This window comes from Hemicordylus capensis, chromosome 6 (genome assembly GCF_027244095.1).
Source record: "Hemicordylus capensis ecotype Gifberg chromosome 6, rHemCap1.1.pri, whole genome shotgun sequence".
In the NCBI taxonomy this organism is placed as follows: Eukaryota; Metazoa; Chordata; class Lepidosauria; order Squamata; family Cordylidae; genus Hemicordylus; species Hemicordylus capensis.
This window is the reverse complement of record NC_069662.1, coordinates 100,709,639-100,731,557: the sequence shown is the minus strand read 5'-3', so window position 1 is coordinate 100,731,557 and position 21,919 is coordinate 100,709,639. Positions and strand designations below refer to the sequence as shown.

Genomic DNA, 21,919 nt, shown 5'->3' with positions numbered 1-21,919 from the left:
AGTTCTCCCCATTGGAGAATTCTTTGCTCCGGCCCCATCTTTGGTGCGCAGGATTCAGTTCCCCACGCCTGCTGCCGCCAATCGCGGCAGAGGCAGAGGCACCGTTAGGGCTGTGGCGGGTCCCTCCTCGCCGGCGGCACCAGGTGCTGCTGAGCTACCGCCAGTTGTTGAGGTGGAGGAGACTGTGGAGTTGGAAGAGCAGGTAGAGGGCGGTGAGGACCGTGCGGCTGGCAGCGATGCAGCCAGGTTCTCCCTCCCTCTGGGGCCCCTTCCCCCTATCCTTTCGCCGCTCAGTGGGGCCCCCCCTCGTGAAGCCCGACACTCTGGTGGGGAGCGGTCTGGCGAGGTGGTGGAGGAGAGGCCTGCCTCTCCGATGCCAGTTGAGCCGGGCCCTTCCTCCGCTGTGGAGGGCGGAAGGGGCGGGTTGGGTGGCAGCAGTGGGCAGGCAGCGGCGGCCGCCCCCCCTCTAGGACTGCAGCCACCCTGCGAGAAACGGCCTAGGACGGCGCCCAGGGCGCAGGAGGCCAAGGGCAGTGGTGCATGGGTGCATTTTGAGGTCCCTCAAGATGACCCATTCCACGCCCGCTGTGTCCACTGCAGGATGCTTGTCAGCCGTGGAAGGGACCCTGCGCACCTGGGTACGACGCCTATGTGGAGACACCTAGAGCGTCACCACCCAGGTCTCAGGGGACAGGCTGGCAGCGCTAGTGCGCCTTGTGCATCTGCCACTAGGGCGGGCAGCGGCAGTGTGCCAGCCAGCAGGCAGGCTACACTGCCCGTCCAGCGGTGGACGCAGTCCTCGGGCAGCCAGCGTATTGTTCGCGTGGACCATCATCACCTCACCCGCCTCATAGGGGAGATGATTTCCACCGATGACCAGCCGTTTCAGGTGGTCGAGAACAACGGCTTCCGCCGGATTCTCCAATACCTGGCTCCCGAATACGTCATCCCCTCAAGGACCACGTTCAGCCGGAACGTGGTCCCCTCCCTGTACCGCCGGTGCAGGGAGCTCGTGTCGGCCGAGCTGCGTGCAGCTCCGGCCGGGACAAGCATGCATTTCACGACCGACCTCTGGACCAGTGTCAGTGGGATGCACGCTTCTTTCCTGGCCCTCACTGCCCACTGGTGGGGACCGGAGAGTGAGGGGACCTCCGCGGGCGATGCTTCCGGGTCCGGCGCGGCTCCCGCTGCACTACGGCACAGGTGGGCCGTCCTGCATGTGGAGACAATGGACACGAGGCACACCGCGGAGGAGGTGGCGGCCGTACTTGACCGCCAGATAGAGGAGTGGATTGGCGGGTGTCCACACCTCTCCCGCGGCTTCATTGTCACCGACAATGGAGCCAACGTTACCGCCGCTGTCGAGACAGTCATGGACTGTGTGAACATACGGTGTATGGCACACACGCTCCATCTGACCGTCAGGGACGCCCTTGGCCTTAAGGAGCTGAAGGCGTCCCAGGAGAAGGGGGCCCGCCCCATCCCAGCTGCTGTTGCTGCCACGGCCACGCTTGTGGATAAGTCCCGCAAGCTGGCCGCCCACTTCCACCGCAGCGAGAAGTCCAGGAGACTGCTTCGCCAGAAGCAGGATGACCTTGGCCTTCCTCGCCATCTCATCCCTACGGATGTGGAGACGCGGTGGAACTCCACCTTCCTCCTGTTCCAGCGCCTGTTGGAGCCGGAGAGAGCCCTTGTCACCCTGGCGAGGGACGAGTCCTTGGATGTCTGCAACTTCTCGAACGCAGAGTGGAAGCAGATGTCCGAGGCGGTGTCGGCACTCGAGCCCTTCCAGCTTGCCACGAAGGGCTTGTGTGGCGACACCACTCCCTTGAGCCAGGCGCTGCCCACAGCTGTTGGTCTCGAGAAGCTGAATGGGTGGACTCCATATCTCTCTGACCACGCCAGAGGGTCGTGCTCTGGCTGGGAGGCTGAGGTCTGGGGTTGACAAGCGGCTCGTTGATGTGCTGGGAGACAGGGAGGAGTATGTCCTCGCTTGTCTCTGTCACCCAGCCCTCAAGGGCAATGCCGTGAGTGCCGACGAGTTGCCCAGGTGGAAGGGCATCCTGGTCGAGAAGGTTAGGGAGGAGGAGGCCGCTAGGGCCCGCAGAGACCAGGGTGTTGGTGGTGGTGCGGGGGCAGCCCTCGCGGCCCAACCCGCACCCAGCAGCAGCATGGGCGGCCAGGCGGTGTCAGCTTCCCCTTCCCCTCCCTCTTCCCAGTCCAGCAGCGCGGCATCCCAGGCGGCGCCATCGCAGCAGCCATTTGCTACCGACTCGAGATCCGCCCAGTGGTTTCAGCGGTTCTGCTATGGCGCCATGCCTGGTATGCGGGAGGCTCGACCTGCCAGGCCCCCCTCCAGTGCTGAGCAATGCGTTGCGCAGTACTTGGAGGAGCCTGTGGAGGGAGACGGCGTGGACTGCGCACAGTTCTGGGCGAGCCGCCGCCAAGTCTGGCCGGACCTGGCGGTGGTGGCTGTGCGCCTCCTCTCCTGCCCCCCAACCAGTGTCCAGAGCGAGCGGGTGTTTTCACGTGCCGGGGACGTGGTGACACCCTCTCGCTCCCGCTTGGACCCTGGTCTGGTGGAGCAGCTGGTCTTCCTTAAGGTGAACCTCCCCCTGTTGGGCTACCCCAAGCTGGAGTTTGAGCCGGGCGAGTGATTACCGTGGGTTGCCCCATGGTTGGTCACCTGCCTGGCTCGACCTCTGTGCTTATCCCTACCCTCCCCCCTTCCACCTCTAGCTGAGCTGACGTGACAGATGCTGAGCCGTGCCAGCCAGTCGCAGCGTGTAGTGTGCCCACACAGAGATGCAGTTGTAGTAGTAGTTGTAGTGCTGCGACTGGCCAGATGTTTACAATGCCCACGCCCACCTAAAAAGAAACCCAATGCTGACCAGCACAGGCCCTTTATCTATCCACCTGTCAGCATTTGGGGACCTGGCGTGGGCACGGCACACACCCCCAAAGTAGCACAGCCCACGGAGTACTAGACTTAGCGGCAGCGGCGGGTATACGTTCTAAAATGCAGTGTAGATATGTAAATACTGTATGTAAATAAACATGTAAATAATTTTTTCTTTAAAAACCCCATGTCAAAATCAAGCCTCAAAATTATGCAAAAGAAAGAAAAAAAGGTGACAAAGGGAGAACAAAATGATGAATGCCAAATGAATTGATTTTATTGAAAATGTTACCAGAAATCATGTGTGGGGGGCTTGGTTTACATGGAGAAAATGATTGGGTGATTTTTTCAAATGAAACGAATGAATTATTATCATCTTATGTTCATCTTGATTGTGGTCACTGTTGATGTTGGCTGATGGCAAAAAACCCAAAACCATCAGAATAGCAATGAACTGGCTGCCAACACAACATATTGATTGATAACTGTGCAGGGGGGGAATTGGGTCTGTGTGTGTGTGTGTGTGTGTGTGTGTGTGGTGCAGGCTCAGTCTGTCTCTTCCTGTTGTGTGTGTGTCTGTCTGTCTGTCTGTGTGAATGGATGCCTAGCACTGTCTCTGTGTGTGGATGCTTTCTGTGTGTAGTGTGGTGTGTGTCTGTCTACATGTTTTTTTTTCCTCCCCCCCCCATGCCTCCCTCCATCCTTCCCCTCTCATCCTCTCCCCTTCCTCTTCACCACCTTCCATCCTCCCTCCCTTCCAGCCCACCACCACCTCACCTGCCCCCAACCCCGGTCTGGCAGATGATGAGAGTCTGGTCTCTCCCACCGAAGCACACACGTGAGCACGTGTGTGCACAAATATGTGGCTGACCAACTCTGAGCCGGACCCTCCCCCCTTCAATCCCCTCTACATCCCTCTCCCCCTCCCCTTTCCTCCCCCCTGCCTCCCTGCCTCCCTCCCTGCCTCCCTCCCCCCTCCTAGCTAGCAGCGCACACATACACACACAAAACACCTGTGGTGGCAAACACCACCAGCACACATGCACTCACACTGGTGCCACCACCTCTGCCTTGGGCCTCTGTGTCCTTGAGCAGATATGTGGTGGTGGACCAGAGAAGCATTTCTTTCCAGCAAGGCAAAAGGCATGCACTCACTGCACACACACACACACACACACACACACACACACGAAGAGGTGAAAAGACGAGAAGAGGCAACTTCTAGAACCAGCAGCAGCAGGTGAGTGTCGTGTAATTGTGTTGCTTCCCAAGGCCACTGCCCATGCTCAATGCTCAGTCTGCTGAAACTAAAGAACTAGCTACAATCACCCTTCCTCACACGCAGCTCAGCTCAGCTCAGCTGCACAGCACACTGACTAACTAGACACTACAGCTGGTGGTAGAAAAAACAGAAGTCTAGATTCTAGAAGATGTCCTGGTGGATTTTAAACTTTCAAATCTGTGCTAGGATTGCCTCGCCTCCTCCTCCTCCTCCTCCTCCTGCCTGTAATTGTGCCCTCTCCCCTTGCAGTTGCGCCGTCGTGATGGGTTGGTGATGTGCGTGCGCCGTCTACTTAGCTCTCTCCTCCTCATGTTGGCTGGGCTTGCCAGGCACTGGCTGGCAGCAGCTGTTGGCTGTGTGCTAGGCTCAGGCTGTGGCACGCGTGACTGGACTGGGAATGTTATTGTAGCGGCAACACTGGTTGTGGTGGTAGCAGTAGTAGCTGTTGTTGTTGCTGGGCTGGTGGCTGCTGGCCTGTGCTGACTCTGCGCACTTGGTCTGGTCTGGTAATTTGGATGCAGATGTAGGGTGTGTGTGCATCATCCATGGGGAGCAGCAGAGCAGAGCAGAGCAGGTTGGCTGGCTTCTGTCTGTCGGGCCTAGTCAGTGGCAGGCACTGAGTGAGGCGGTGGTTTCTTTGGGCGTCACATCACCCATCATGCAGAGCGGCAGGTCTGCTGCTCTGCTGCTCCGCCTCCTGCTTCTTCTCTGTGTGTGCTGCTCTTGTGCTTAGTGTGCTGCTCCGCTGCTGCTGCTGTGCTGGCAGGCAGCACAGCAGTGGCCTTTTTGTTAGATCAGAGAGTGGGTGTTGTCTCTCTGAGTGTCCTCCTCTTACTTGCTTGGATAGGAGTGGTGGTAGTAGGTAAGCATTAAGATGGACTGACTAGGTGTTACGTGTTAGGGCGCCCAGAGAGAGGGGCCAAAAAGATGGGGTGGCAATTGTTGGGTTGCTCCTAGTATTATTGGTGAATTTTTGAAGAAAATTTTTTTCCATTGGCTAGAATGGGGGTTTGGGGCTGCCCCAGACTCGCCTCTGTGGGGTGGCAGCACCGCCAAAGTGGGTCCGGGGCCATGGCAAAAATGCCCTCAGTCCCTCCCAGCAATCCCCGTAGAGATAGGAGTGATGGTTCTGTTGTTTTTCTGAGGTGTTCTGAGTGAGTGTGGATTCTGTGATAGCAAATGAGAGTGGATTCATGGTGTCTCATTGGAAATCTCATTAGCTATCATAGAATCTACACTCAGAACACCTCATAAAAACAACAGAACCATCACTCCTATCTCTACGGGGATTGCAGGGAGGGACTGAGGGCATTTTTGCCATGGCCCCGGACCCACTTTGGGGGTGCTGCCACCCCACAGAGGCGGGTCTGGGGCAGCCCCAAACCCCCATTCTAGCCAATGGAAAAAAAATTTCTTCAAAAATTCACCAATAATACTAGGAGCAACCAATTGCCTTGGGATTTTTGGGGTGGAGGACACCCATGGGTGGCTACCACCCACCCCAGCTTTTTTGCCCCTAAGGGCTCCACATTGTGAGTTATGGGCAAGAATTAATTTTTTTAAAAAAAATTTGTTAAAAATCAGAGGAAGGTCCAATCGACTTGAAATTTGGGTGGCAGGTAGAACACAATGTCCCCTTCAAAACCAGCCACTTTTTGTGATCCGAACCGGTTCGGTTCGGATCCGAACCAGTTCGAAACCGAACCGGACCGGGGGGTGGTCCGGCAAAACCAAAACCGAACCTCCCCGGTCCGGTCCGGACCCGGTTCGGAACCGAACCGGGAGAACCGGTTTTATGCACATCCCTATTAGCACTTAGAAACAAGCCTGAGAATGATGCAGACAAAATGAAAGCCATTTCCCCAAAAAATAAATTGATACAGTGTATTGTGCTGAATCTTACATAATTCACACACACACACACACACACACACACACACACACACACACTGTATTTACTCACAAAAGTGGCTGAACAAAAATAAATTATACCATTTTGGAAGTTCCTTCAGTGATGCAAAAGCAATCAGAAAACGTTGAGGTGGGTAATGTTTTTATGTTTGCAAAACTTTTCTTTAAGATTAATTATTTGCCATACAATATTGTGAAAAGATAAAAGAGGTATCATTTCTTTAAAAAAAAAAAAAGCTCAGAAATTCTATGAGTAAAATAGGTTAAGAAGGTGAAATCTTTTATTAGATCAACTAAGTTGAATGGGTATACATATTTATACGTTACACAAAATCCTTCCACAGGCAAAACAAAACAGAGAGTTGGATCCAGAGGAACTTCCCCCATTGGATGTATTTTCTATTATGAAGTAATAATTACAATGGATGTGCTTTATATTTCAAAGTAAGTATATTGTGTTGTCTCTCTCTTGTTTATGTATTTGGTATTCTTCTATTTAAACTGCTTTGAAAACTTTGTTCAAAAATGGTATATAAGTATTCCTAGTAGTATTTTTATTTATTTATTACGTTATATACCACCCCATCCAAATGACTCTGGGTGGTTCACAGCAGCAAAAATAAAACCCCTGAATAATTCTTTAAAAACAATCATTACGAAACAATTTAAAAACAGTATAAAACCATTAACAATTAAAACATTTAGAACAGTTTAAAAACCATGGAAGGCCAGGGCAAACATGTAGGTTTTAAGCGTTCTCCTGAAGGCCAACAATGAACTCAAGCTACGGATTTCTGCCGTAGTAGTAGTAGTATCTAGAGAAGCTTCCTCCACTGGAGTCAGCTCCTCTGCATCTAACCCATAAGATCCAGAGGAGTCTGGATCTAAACTCTGGATCTAACCCGTAATGCTTTACCAATAATTGACACATTTGGAAATCTGTTTACTGTGTTCTCAACATATAATAATTAAACGTCCTGTTTGTTTCAAAAGAACATACTTTCAACCAAGTAAATGTGCTAAGTATCAGAATTGGGAAAAGAGGTTCATCAACAAAGGCACTCTCATCCCTAGGACAATGCTCTAGATCAGGCATAAGGCCTGCAAATCCAATCACCCCCTTAAGTCTTCCAGTCCAACTTGGGGTTGCACAGAGCTATTGTCAGGTGCATGACAGCTCAGCATTAGTCTGGAAATCAGCCACATTGCACCAGCACAGTGCTGGTATGGATGTCAGCCTGTATGAATACCTGTCAATGATGTTTCTTAATTTCTTTATGTTTTCTTAGAAATTAATCCACTTCATGCCACTTTATGCCTACATTAAGCAACATTACTTGTAAGTATAATGTAACATATAAGAACAATGTCTTAATTGTTCATAATGATAGTTCACTATTTTATGATAGTTCATAATTGTTCACTGTCATAATGATAGGCTATCAGCTAGCAAGGATAGTAATATTTAGTATGTATATAATGCTTTTCCTATGCTTAGTATTCAAAGTACTACATAAATATGATATATTCCTTACAATAACCCTGTAAATGGGCAAGTACTATTCTTTTCATATTGTGAATATCAGTGGGATGATTGCCTAAAAGATGGAGGTATGCCCTAAGTCACCCACTAAGTTTATGGCTGAACTGAGATTGAATGAGACACAGGCTGCATTCGCACATAACGTGGAACCATGGATCCAATGGACCCACAGTTCCGCTCCCCCATCCCCCCACTCTCCTGTCCGAATTCAGACATCATGGAGAGCAATCTAACTGCAATCAGCGAGACTACAGAGAGGAGGGGGAAGTGGCTGTTCAGGATTCCTTCTGGTATGAAGGTCATCATGGAGACATCATGGAGAGCAATCTAACTGCAATCAGCGATACTGCAGAGAGGAGGGGGAAGTGGCTGTTCAGGATTCCTTCTGGTATGAAGGTCAGCCCACACAGCCGATGACAGCCAGAGGAAGGGAGGAACTTCCTTCCTCAGCTCCAGCTACAGCAAACACAGTCTGTGGTTCTGAATTCAGACAACACGCAGGCTGCGTGGTGCCAACCCAAGGGCTCAATTTGGAGTTTAAAAAGTAAAACTGAGGGCCAGTCGGCATGTGGAATTGGAGTTGTACACATTCGGACGACACGGTGAGGAAACCTCTGCCCCCTAAAACTCCGATTCCGCTTTACGTGCAAATGCAGCCACTATTAGCTCAGAATGTATGCCCTTAGCCCCTATGTTCCACCACCGCATGATGTTGAGTGAATAGCTTTGAAGAAAAGTTATGCACACTGCCTCCAGGCATCTGTCGTGCTGCACAAGTGTGCTCATCCAACTGAGCTGAGTGTGATAGCTCTCCTGTGTACATAACTAAATTACCAAGAAATAATTAGTAGAGATCAGATTAAAGTTTTGAGATGAAATCTACAGAATGAGTCTCCACCCCTTTATTTGTTCTTTTTAAAGCACAGCCTTTTACTTGCGGGCTACTTCCACCAAAAAGCTTTTTCATACTGCTGTCAGTGATGGTGCAGCGTTTCAATACTTTGAGCTTTTCCTTCCTTAGCCTTTTTTTTGTTGTGCTTTTCCAAAGTGCCATAGGAAAGGAGCTGAAGTTTGTGGTTGCAGTAAGTACAAAGTTTCTTTTCATGGCTGACAGTGACCTCATCTTACTGAAGAGAAAAAGTTGCAGTTATTCTTTATGTATTACTCTTTCTCCTGTGAGTAATATAACCTTGGAAATTTCTTTTAAGTAGCCAGATGGCAAAAGATTTGCTTCTCTTTATGGTTCCATCTTCTTGCAGGATAATGGAGCAATTCTGGAACAAACACAATTCAAAGGCCGCAGAATTGGGGTTACCAACTTTTTTACTGTCTCTGCTTCTGTGCCTTTAGCAGTACCCTGACATGAGAGGTTTAGAAGATAAAACGTTTTATTGTGAGGGAGATAAAATGAGAAGGGGAAGCTGTTTTATTTCTGTGCCTCAGCCTGCTGTTAAAGAACAGGAACAAGGTGGTGGTAGTGGGCGGGGGGACCCAATGACAAACTTAAGCAGAATGAGAAGTTGTCAATAGTGTCCCTCAATTTTTGGTATTCTCAGGGTTTGAATCAGGCTTGTGCTTGTTTCTCTAACTACAGAAAGTGACTGCCATTTGGTTTTACTGGCTGATTCCCTAACAAAGCATGTGTGCTTCAAGCCCCTGTGGACACACAGTTCTAGCCCCGAGCTATTCCCCATATCCCGTCGCATGCACGTTCTTGCAGAAGTGGGCTAGGAGTTCATAGTGCTCCCTACACTCTGGAATGGCTCTGTAAGACTGGAAACCAGTCACTGCAGAAGAGGGCTAGGAGTTCAGAGCAATCCTTGTGTTCTAGAACTGCTCTGTAAGATCCGGAACGCGTTGCTGAGAGTCAGCAACTTCTTTCTGATCTTACAGAGCAGTTCTGGACAGTGCTCTCCAGTGTTACAGGAGAGGAGAGCTGGTCTTGTGGTAGCAAGCATGACTTGTCCCCTTAGCTAAGCAGGGTCTGCCCTGGTTGCATATAAATGGGAGACTTGAAGTGTAAGATATTCTCCTCAGGGGATGGAGCTGCTCTGGGAAGAGCAGAGCCCTGGCATCTCCAAGATAGGACTGAGAGAGACACCTGCCTGCAACCTTGGAGAAGCCACTGCCAGTCTGTGAAGACAATTCTGAGTTAGATAGACCAATGGTCTGACTCAGTATATGGCAGCTTCCTCTTTTCCTACCTGTAAAAGGGATTCCCAGATGCCTAAGACTCCCATAATTCCTAGCCAAAGCCCATCACAGTTGGAGGTGATTTATTTATTGTTAAATTTATACCCCACCTTTCATTAAGAAAATCTCTTGGGTGATGGGAGTGGTAGTCAACAACATCTGGGAATCCCTGTTACAGGGAACACCGGTTCCGGGGGTACAGGGAGTGCTCCAAACTCCTAGCCCTCTTCCATAAGAGCACATGTGCTAGAAGTTTCACAGAGCAGCACAGGAACATGTGCTGCATGTCTGCAGGGGCTCAAGATGTGCACCCTTCATTACTCTGGATGTCAGCCACTGTTTTGTTTTTCTGTTCACCTCTGCTAGATATGCTCAGCATTTGTGGTTAATGCTCCAAAAAATATCTCTATCTATATATTTCTCTTAAACGTACCCATCGCTAATCCCATGTGTGGCAGCTCTCGCGAGAGTTCACGAGCAGCTGCCGGAGAGTGACAGGGATGGGCAGGTGGGGTGGAAGAAACTGCTGGCTAGGAGAATGGCCAAGCAGCAGCCGTCGGGCAAGGAGAGCGAGAGGAAAGCGGTGGCCAATGGGCAAGAAGGGTGAAAGGAAAGCCGAGAAGAAAACTAGAGGTGCAGATACTCTGCGCCCGGATCAGCTAGTTTAGATTATATTTGTGTTTTGCCTTGCTACCATTAGGATGCCTTTTGATATTTGCATTATCTTTTGTTCTATTCTCTTATTTTGTTAACTTTGGATTCTCCTCACACATGTAATCCATATGGAAGCTGCTCACACGTGCGATCTCTGTTGCTGGATTGGAGCATCTGCCTTTGATTTTTAATAAAGGAATGTGAAGAACAATCAGGAGATTTAGATTCTGGATGATCCTATTCTGGTCTGAGTGGCCACTGAGTGGAAACAATCACCAAACTCTCATTGGTTCTAATAGTTTTGAAATGGATCTGATGGATTCAACACACTGAAATCTATGGGGCTTACTGCAGAGTAAACATGATTAAGATTGGACTGTAAAGTTACATCCCATTTATTCCCATGGGACTCTTTTGCTGCACTTTCTCTAGATGTTGCCACCTACTGTATATTAAATTTACACCCCAATACTAAACATGTGTGTCAGCATACGTACCTGCAAGCCAGAGCAACACTGTACTTCTATAGCAATAAGGTCTCTCTATCCTAAACTGGCTTAGCAAGTTTAAAAATTCTACAGTTCACTATCTGTTCTGATCTTTCGTCAGAAAGATCAGACATGCAACTATATATATTAACTTGCAGAAATTTCTGATCTTTAAAATTATAATATATACTGTGCATTGTATATCAGAACCACTTCACGTATAACGTTTTTCCTACATGGAGAAAATCTTCATAAGAGGAATATGTAAATTTTCACTTGTGATGTATACTTAATACAAGATATTGAGGCGGGTCTCACAATCAGTGAGACTCGCTTTTGCTGCTATTGCGGGGAGAGCAGGCTAAGCCCATTCTCCCTGCAGATGATCGCGGCGGGAGCCCTGGGTGGCTGGATCGGCCACCCACACAATTGCCGGCTCCATGACGGATCTGGCAGGGGCTGGGGAGCGAGTGCGCAGGGCATACTGGGGAGACCCCCAGAGCCGGGAGGCAGCTTTTTGCCTCCCCTCCGGGAGTCTACTTGCGAGTAGCCACGGCACAGAGCCGCACTGTGGCTACTCACGATCAGATAGCCCGGGTTTGCAGAGAGCTCGCTCCACAAACCCAGGCTAAGGAGAGGGCTACAGAAGCGGGTGACCTGCTTGTAAACCACCGGGCTCGCCTGCAAGCCCGGTGGTTTACACGATTGGCAAAAATCGGGCTAGGCTCTCCTAGCTCGATTTTTGCCGATCGTGAGAATAGCCCCATTGTTTTGCTATGAGGATCTTTCAGGTAGGAAAAACACCTTCTGTAAAATAGGACTTAGATGAAATCTGCAATAAAGTTACTTCCAAATTCCCTTTATAAAATACAACAACATTATTATGTAGGTTCACGGGTTCTGATATTTCCACTTGATTACATTTGAATGGGAATCTACTGAACCTGAATAATTTGTTATGAACCTGCATAACGTTTTCCAGCTCAAAGTACTATGTGAAGAGCTGTATAAAAACACTATTTTTAATTAAATCAAAATTCTAGATATTGCTGGTCAGTTTTATACAGAAAACACAGTGGGCTTATAAGTGTTCAGTGCATAGAATTTCCCACTCACAATCTGAGTTTTAATACCCTAGAAGGTTTTCCAATAACCTCTTGGCAATAAGAAAATATTTTACTCTAGTTCTGTTTCCTTTTTATGAATGAACAGCACTGATTTACAAGGTTATATCAGTGTGGTGTAGTGGTTAGAGTGCTGGACTAGGACCGGGGAGACCTGAGTTCAAATCCCCATTCAGCCATGAAACTAGCTGGGTGACTCTGGGCCAGTCACTTTTCTCTCAGCCCAACCTACTTCACAGGGTTGTTGTGAAAGAGAAACTCAAGTATGTAGTACACCGCTCTGGGCTCCTTGGAGGAAGAGCGGGATATAAATGTAAAATAATAATAATAATAATAATAATAACAATAACAACAACAACAGCAGCACATTCCATACCAAACAGTAATACATACATTGGGTTTTGTTGTAACACAAAACAATATTCTCAACAATAATCTCCCTCTTATTTTCAAATCTTGTCATGTACATTAATATTTGTAATAAAGGAAAGGTATTGCCTGTGCCACAAATAAACTCAATTCCGTCCATATTTCCAAGATAGGCCCCTATTAACGAATAGAGCGAAAACATCACCCATTGTAACCATCTAATGTACATACCAGCTCTTTCTTATCTTAAGATGAGATCAGATAAAACTTCTGCTAGTACAAGCTTCGTTCAACTAAATGACGCACTTCAGAACACTCTGAGGATCTGGCTGTTTTAGCTTGAAATTATTCACATTCTTCAGTCAATGCTGTGTTACCATCTTTATAGACTTGAGATGAGTCTGTGAATATATGTTCAATAAATGTCTGAAAGCATCTTTAACCTGGTTTAAGGAACTCCCCACATTAAAAGCAAGGCAGTTGCATCATAGCATTTACTAACATGGGATGGGCAGTATTATGAATGAGGAGAGAGCATATAGTGCACACAATTAAGGGCATATAAATGCTGGCAGACAAACCCACCAGGAGCATGATTAACTGGGTTCATAAGCCTTGGCTCTGTGTGGATTTTCGTGGTAGGATGGCAGGATATTCCAGCCAATCTGCTTTTGCACCTACCCAAATGTGTATACTACTAAGACAATTCTTAGGGAATCCAGAGGGAATTCAAAAATCTAAAATAAATGAGAGTCTAACTAGTATTATCAATACCATATTGCCTTTCAAATTCCATGTACATTAACTTCAAGACAAATTGTATGCACATTAATTTCAAGTGGCTATTCCTCATTCTCTCTGTTGCTTCCATTTCCTCTGCCTAAATGGTCATCTGAGCAACTATGCCATTGTACATCTGGTTTACCTTACCCCAAACGACTGGCTCTCTAACCAAGTTGGTGGTGTCACAGTTAATAGGGGTGGCAATGATAATGTTTTTGCCCTTCTCTTTCTTGATAGACTGAGAGAGGTTTATTGCTGTTGCTAAAGTTTAATTCAGATAAATTTCTTTATATCAGATTCTAGTTTCTCTGAATGCTAAATCGATCTTCAAACTATTTTACTAGCTCTGCCGACATGGTGACAGAACTCCTGTTTCATCTTTTCCCACCAATCCAGTCCAGCAAGCTGATTGGCCACAGGGATTTGGACAACTCACCACAGTAAGATGGTTGCTGTTAGAAATAATAGCATATTCATTAATCAATATATTACAAAAAGTGTCATTCTTTTTATTTATTTATTCAGGCATCACAGACATTAATGTCAGGGCCAAGCTACATGCATTATCTTAAATGTGTCATGAAGAGGAGTGTTTAAGTCTGACAACTCCTATGTTTTCATGGGCCCTCTATCCAGCAGTCATGGGCCCTCTGTCCAGTTTAGGACATAGGAACATAGGAAACTGCCATATACTGAGTCAGACCATTGGTCTATCTAGCTCAGTATTGTCTTCACAGACTGGCAGTGGCTTCTCCAAGGTTGCAGGCAGGAATCTCTCTCAGCCTTATCTTGGAGAAGCCAGGGAGGGAACGAAACCTTCTGCTCTTCCCAGAGCGGCTTCATCCCCTGAGGGGAATATCTTGCAGTGCTCACACATCAAGTCTCCCATTCATATACAACCAGGGCAGACCCTGCTTAGCTAAGGGGACAAGTCATGCTTGCTACCATAAGACCAGCTCTCCTCTCAACCATAGACCATAGGACCATAGCATGTAGGGATGGTGGTACACTTTCCCCCTGCAGATTTTTTTTTTCTCATAAGAGTCAATTTCTACATCCCTACATTACTTTTCTGAAATTTCTGTTATGAGTTTATGAAGATTCCCTCCTTTATTTTAAGTTGTGACTGGCAATCTATTTTTGCTGTTGTTTCTCACTGGTTGCAAGAATTAATGCAGGAGGTGATTTATAGAATTGCTGCTAGTTCTGATTCAGATGGCCTCATTTCAATAGTGCTGTTAACTTACTATAGAGAGGTTGGGTTATAAGAACTACTGCGCCACTACACTGAGTTATCCTCACAATAGCCACCATTTTCAGATGTAAATTAACAGCCTTATTCAAAGTTGTTGTCTAACATGGAAATGAGCATGTGCAGTATGTTCTGTATGGAAGATGGAATCAGAGGAGAACAGGGGCTATGGGTAGAGAAATGACATAGGATTAAGGAAGATGACATCTGTGAGGTCATTCACACAAGCAGAAACTGTTCTATCTGGGTTTGGGAGCTGTGTGCTCCCAATTTTCAGTTGTGTGGAAGGAAGGTAAGAAGAAAACCCGGGTAGGAGTGATTGTGTGGAAGCAAGATAGGAGGAAAAAAGCTACCCAGGTTTTCCTCCTACCTTGCTTCCCACACAACCATCATTGGAAGTGCACACAGCTCCCAAACCAGGGTAGAACACAGTTTTTGATTGTGTGAATGACCTCAGTGTGTCATTCTAAAAATACTGCAGCCAGTGCGAAATACCAGGACACCTTGGTGCCAATAGTATGATTTGGTAAGAAATGGCACCAAATAATAATAGCATATTCACCCAAATAAACAAGAATAGTATTAGTGAAGTCAGAAGAACAATGGTACCACCACATACACAATTTGCAGGAAAAACTGGTTCTTTTCTCTTCTGACCAATCCCAGAAATCTAGATTTTAACTGAATATATACAAATGCTGCCCTACTGAGGTTGTGAACCCAATGGTTCAAAATTTGGACTCAACTCATATATGATCCAACTCATTTATGATCCAACCACGGTTCTATTTTGCAATCAATGTTGTTATAGAATATGCAGAATATTTACTCGTCTTTAAACCAGTTAGTTCAGAGATAATACTAAGAGGCAATAACATATATTACAGTTGTTATATGCATGCTTATATGGTTATTCCCACAGAATGGAATAAGGGAGCATTATCTGCTTGGGAAATACTTCAGGATCAGATATAAGAAATTCTTAAGTAAACGATACAACCAAAAGGAGGCAAGTATTGAAATGAACAAGGGACTTTTTCCTGATCACTTAGCAATAGCATTCATACAAATAGTAAAGCTAAAGTGTGCATCATCACTATAAAGTAAAGCTGTGCCATCAAGTCGATTTCAACTCCTGGCGCCCACAGAGCCCTGTGGTTTTCTCTTGGTAGAATACAGGAGGGGTTTACCATTGCCTCCTCCCACACAGTGTGAAATGATGCCTTTCAGCATCTTCCTATTGCAGTTGCCCGATATAGGTGTTTCCTATAGTCTAGGAAACATACCAGCGGGGATTCGAACTGGCAACCTTCTGCTTGTTAGTTAAGCATTTCCCCGCTGTGCCACTTAAGCTGATTCATACAAATACTTGTGTTGAAGTGAGTCGGACAGCTAGAGATGGGTGAGTTCCCTCTGGCTCAGTTTAGATTGGAAAAGGAAATATGAGTGGAGAGTGCTTGGGAAAATGTTCTTCCCCTCCCCAAGAGTTTTACATTTGCTCATAATTGCCTTCCCCACTGGCTTGCAAGTACTTTGCTAGGTGCTTGGGTTGCTTTATCTCTTGCTCTCTGTCCCCGCAGAGGAAGAGAGCAATTTAAAAAGCCATTCAGGCAGCTTGCAAAGTGTTTGCAAGCTAGAAGGTGGAGAAGAGCAGCATTGGTGAGGGAGGCAGGAAGGCCCTGCCGGATTGTTATATGCTAGCATCATGGTCTGGGGGCTTGGCCAGGCCAATAGGTGGGGGTGTCAGAGAGTGGGAGCAGCAAGGAGTGTGGAATTGTAGCAGTGGCAGGCAGGTGAGGCAATGCCCACAGGCAGCAGAGGCAGGACAAGCTGTTGGCATTTGTCACCCCAGGGAGCAGATACCACCTGAGCCCATTGTATGAGCTGCCCATAATCAAGTGACTGTTTTAGTGGACTTCTTATCCACCACACTCCAGCATAATGTGGCAAGAAGGACCAAAATGGCCATTCTACCCTGAGCTATTCCATTTCCCCGCCTTTCTAGATTTATGTTCGAAGCACAGATTATGATCGAACCATTATGAGTGCTCAAGCCATCCTGGCTGGTCTCTTTCCACCTCGTGATGAACAGCTCTGGAATCCAAAGATTCTTTGGCAACCTATTCCAGTTCATACTGTGCCTGTTCAAGACGAAAAGGTAAGAAGCATGAGAGATTTGAAATATATATTTTTTTCAGTTTTTCAATAAGAACTAGAAAGAAACCGAGAGAGGAGAGGACTTCTTTCAGCTCAAGAAAAAACATTGTCTATAGTAGCTAATTTATAACAAAAAAAAAAGTGCATTGCAAGAAGAAGAAGTTTTAGAACTATGAGGGAGAGGTGAAAAAGATCTGGCTCCTCACCTGGACACGGTGAGGGTCACAGTTGCTCCTGGAGTTAAGGCAGAAGCAAGCATAAAGATAAGGGAAAGGGGTTAGAGAATCAGGAGCCATGAGCACCTGTTAAAATGATGTAGCTCAGGCAAGAGGTGGAAGCTGACCTGGGATAGTTTATAGATCGTCAAGGTCAGTAAGACGGTGGTGGTGGTTATACCTTTCAAGCCAAGACCTCTAAAAGCAGTCTACGTACAATTAAAATCCACCTACAATATGATGATCATCATCATCATCATGAGCTGATGATGCAACTGACGATGTTTCTTATCTGCAGCTGATGATGTTTCGTATTGCTGCACCAGGCTATTTAGCCCTCAGGAATATGATCCCCAGAAAGAACCTGACAGTAGATGACATTTACAGGGGGTGGGGCCTCTATCAGGTGGCAGATGGCCCTGGGTTGCCACTTCTTCAGCAAGAAATGGCAGCAAGAACTGTGGGGCAAGATGGCAATAGTCTTCACAAGATATAGGGCATATATATGAATATATAGGGCAGAAGATGCCCTATATATACGGCAGAAGATGCTCACTTCAGCAGCACATATACAGATACAGAGAAGAGTAGCATGGCCCCTGTGCAAGGATGACACACAAATCTGTGAAGCATTCCACATGGCAAAAGAATACAGTTGCGAGGGATGGGATTTCAATAGTACTATTATTATTATTATTGATAGCAGTAGTATCTATCTTCAGTGGGTAGAAGGGAGGAGTGGACATAGTGCAGGGTTATTAAAAGCTGAAATACACATTCAGAAATATCACATGATATAGTCCTGAAACAGACTTTACCTTTTCAGAATGTAGGTAAGGGATGGAACCCTTGAATGCTCCTACACATGAAAAGCTAGCATATCAGGGAGAAGGGTTCTACCCCAACCCCGTCCCGAACATGCTAGCTTTCCACAAGTAGAGACTTGTTTCCTTTCATGTCATCCTCCACCTGCACTCTGAAGATGTGCAGTCCCAGGAGCTTTATATGAAATTTCTGATGGCAGCTGACTCATGTGGAATCATATCATACTGTAGGAAGCTGATGTGTAAAAAAGACAGACCGCATAGGACCTCAAGCCACTTTCCTGGCCTTTTGACCACTTTCTGTGGTTTGTTCTTCTCAAGATCAAGGTGTCTCCTGACTTTTCTATGTGATGGTCACATTTCACAAGCAAACAAGGATACACTTTTCTCTAGTAAGACAGCTTTCCTCCTTCCAGCTCTAGTTGGCTGAACACAGAGAGTAGATACATTGAAATAATGCATCCAAACACTTAAAAATACCCTGATATAAACATGCTCTAACATGCCCTAATTAAGGAACCTGTTTTTCAACAACGATTGAACATTCATTACCACCAACTACCACCAGAGAAATTGATATCACCTGAACTTGTTATAGGAATAAATGCATTTGTGGATATCCAGATATTCATTCATGAATGAGAAGATAAAACAGGAATAACAAAATTAGTTCCTTCACCCATAAGTTTGCTTTACTAGCATCACTTCACTTGCCTACCTAACAGGTTAACTGTCTCCAGGTGTGTGAAAGATGACAAGGTTTCTACCACCCATTATAATGATCTTCCTTGGCATAACAAAGTTTGAAGTCATGGAGCAACCAATTCTTCCTGATTGGTTTCCACAACAAATTAGGCAGACAAAGAGTTTGTTATTAAATTGTAAAGATTTCAAAAGCACAAAGCATGGGTGGAAGAGAATTCCCTCCTATCTCCTCCTACTCAGTACTTTGAGGAAACCAATAGTAAAATAAGGATGTAGTCCTGCTCGGACAGAGCAGTCAGGGGATTTTGCAGATAGGAAAAACCAAGAATACATTTAGATTAGATTAATCAAGGTTGGACATCTCTCTCCACTTATGCTGATGCCCCGATCATTTTCTCTCTTAGGTACTGCCCCGATCATTTTTTCTCTTAGGTAGCAAATGCCCCGATCATTGTCTCTCTTAGGTAGCAAATGCCCCGATCATTTTCTCTCTTAGGTAGCAGCCACGAGAAACCAATTTCCGTGGTTCTCAGGGGGAACTGAAATATTCTGGGAAATTTCACAGCCCATTGGTAACTGCCTTTCCCCCCTCAGAAGCCCCAGATAATAACACTGTGTTGTGACATAGTACCATTCATGGGATGTTCTAGAGGAAAATTCATGGCAGCAAGCAGAAGATGGCCACCAAGAAGAATTCCACACCACCACTGTTCCCAACACAGCTGCCAAAGAGATGGTGGAAGAAAAATGACAAGGAAAGAAAGGCAGCCACTTGCTACCAACCTGTAATAAACAGACCACAAACAGTACTGTCAGTTTCTCTGAGACCCCTCAGTCAGACACCACTGTATCTAAATTGTACTAAATTATACAAGTGAGAATTAGAATGGTGGAAGGTGGACTGGATGGAGGATTGGACATGGGCAGGTATCTACAAATATGCTTGCCAGCTTGCCAGAGGCTAGTGCCCCTAGGCCTCTGGCAAGCAGGACACCCAGCATCATACAGGTCTCTTCCCCAGAAGTCTCATTTCCACTGCCATTTTTGAGGAGGTAAGAAACAGCAAGAATCCTTTCTGAGCAGCAGCTCCCACTGTTCCTTACCATCTCCATAACCCAGTGCAAATAACAGAAGACCCGCTTCTCTTTTAAGCCCACTGCCTGTGTGCCAAGGATCTGAGGGGAAAGGGGGTACAGGTGGTGACCACAAATAATGGCTGGCTAGTGAGCTAAGCCTAAATCTGTAGATCCCTGGACATGGGACTGATCCAAATTCTGGCTCAGCAAGGATCAGCCCTCATAGACATTCTCTCTCGGCCTTCGAGCCTTCTCTTTGGATAAAGGAATAACAGCAACCCACTCACTCACTCACTTGTTTGGGGGACAAACATAAATGGCAAGGTTTACAAAATTTAGGTGTTCATTCCAAAACACGCTGGCTGATATGCAGCACAACCTCATGAGGGTGAAGCAAGAGTTCCATCCTTGCAATGAGCCAAACTTGCTGCTTACAAGGCTTGGCTAACAATGCTGTGCTGGCAGAGTGGGATGGGGGTGCTATTTCCCCTTCTCTCCCCTCCCCTCCCCACAAAAGCCCCTTTTAAAATCAGGAATATGTCCCCAGGGATTGACTTTTCCCGGTTCTGGATAACCAGTCGTTGGCTTCTTCTATGCCTTCCAAGCTGAACTGTCTCACATGGATATAACATTGTATTTTCTTCATCCAAGCAGACAAAATAATTAATTCTTGCAATTTCAAGCCTTCCTTCCTGGTGAGTACAATCTGGAGCCTTGTGACTTCCTCACAAAAGCATTTCACTTAGCAGAAACATTTTATTGTTTTTATTCCAGTTGTTACACTTTCCTATGCCTGGCTGCAAGCGGTTTTACCAGCTGCTAAAGGAAACCATGGGATCAACAGAAGTCCAGAGTACTCTGAAATCTCAGATGGTAAGAAAGGCAAACTTAAAAGTGTAGGATTTCACAGCCAGGCTGCGCAACTGGCCCTAGCCATTCCCAGAAAAGCATCCCTCTAGTGGCTGTTGCTGGTGTCTCTCATGGTGGTTTGTTAGTTTGTTGGGGGGGTTGGGGTTGGGGGGTAAGATTGTGAATGCTTTGAGGTCAAGGAGCCATTTTATTTATTTATATCTATGTAAAACCGCTTTGGGAGCTTTTGTTGAAAAGTGGAATATAAATATTTGTCATATTCATATTGTATTATGTTTTGAAAGTGTTTTTATTTTGGTTCTTGCCTTGAAAATTCTGCCCTGAATTAAAAATTTGCCAGATGAATAAACAACACATCAGTGAATACAGGGACGGGGCCTGTCAGTCTCTATGTATTGATCCGCATTTACTGTCCGTCCATTCTTTTGGTTTTGTCTTTCAGGAATTTCTAGGTCAAATGGCAAAGAACATGGGATATGATGTGAAGTCTCTTATGGATTTTAACAATCACAAACTGTGGAATGCCTATGATACTTTACTTGTTCAGGTACTTTTAAGAAACCATCATAGCAGATCCAGTGCCAACAAATATTGCAAGTCAGGGTTGTGTCATATGAGCAAAAATCACCCAGGTTCCCAACCTGTGGTCCTCCAGATGTTGCTGAACTACAACTCCAATAATCCCAGCTATGATTTATTGTGACTGAGAATGAGGGGAGTCGTAGTTCAGCAACATCTGGAGTGCCACAGGTTAGGAAGCCCTGACCCAGACCGTGCAGAGAGTTCAGTGTGAATGACATCTGCTTTGTGCCAAGGTGATTGTCTGGTTGCTCTGTTGCTTGTTACATCACGCCATGATGAGAGGTGTGACCACTGCTGGCTGCCAGGTTTGGGGAGTTCTGCAGCAAGATGGCCTCAGTGGAATTGTTTCAAATAGGTGAGGTGGGCCCACATCCACACCTTCCATAACATCAACTGTGATTTGTGGGCCCACATCCACACCTTCCATAACATCAACTGTGATTGGTGGGCTCATACCCACACCTTCCATAACATCAACTGTGATTGGGCGAGCATACAAACTGCTGGTGATTGATGCCCTTCTTTCTCCTATAGCCACCACTTGCCACTATCCCATTATGGGGATGGGTCCACAAGGAGAGACTGGGTGAACACGTGGGCAGGTAGTGCTGATGATGAGGAGGAGGAGCCTTCAGCCACTCACTTGCTTGCCCTCCCTTTTCTACAGAGTCAGTCCCTGTAATGGGATGGTCACAGTCAGTGGTGAGAACTAGGAAGAACAACAACAGAGGGCTTCAGCAGGCAGCAAACACACTGCCAGGTCATGGTATCTGACCATGGTGACTTTTATTGCTCATGGACCAGTACCCAACGCCTCATGGAACGGCGGTTGAGAAACACGGGTCTACACAGACTGGCAGTGGCTTCTCCAAGGTTGCAGGCAGGAGTCTCTCTCAGCCCTATCTTGGAGACGCCAGGTGCGGGGGCAGAGACTTGGAACCTTATGCATGCAATCATGCAGGTGCTCTTCCCAGAGCGGCCCCATCCCCTGT

At 46.6% G+C, this 21,919-nt stretch overlaps 1 protein-coding gene and 1 pseudogene across 3 annotated transcripts in view; both read left to right on the top strand.

The window, feature by feature from the left end:
* LOC128330402 (prostatic acid phosphatase-like) overlaps positions 1–21,919 on the top strand; it is a 47,066-nt gene that overhangs the window by 12,140 nt on the left and 13,007 nt on the right. For 2 of the 3 annotated variants that reach the window (XM_053263229.1, XM_053263231.1), the window contains exons 2-8: positions 6,437–6,536; positions 7,382–7,431; positions 13,591–13,686; positions 15,421–15,507; positions 16,504–16,656; positions 20,250–20,348; positions 20,788–20,892. In XM_053263229.1, the coding sequence (XP_053119204.1) occupies positions 16,540–16,656; positions 20,250–20,348; positions 20,788–20,892 (321 nt within the window). In that variant the 5' untranslated portion in view covers positions 6,437–6,536; positions 7,382–7,431; positions 13,591–13,686; positions 15,421–15,507; positions 16,504–16,539. Of the gene's footprint in view, positions 1–6,436; positions 6,537–7,381; positions 7,432–13,590; positions 13,687–15,420; positions 15,508–16,503; positions 16,657–18,299; positions 18,435–20,249; positions 20,349–20,787; positions 20,893–21,919 lie in introns of those variants that run through there. The other variant, XM_053263230.1, reaches the window with a different exon arrangement.
* On the top strand, positions 17,421–17,514 carry LOC128332233 (uncharacterized; annotated as a pseudogene).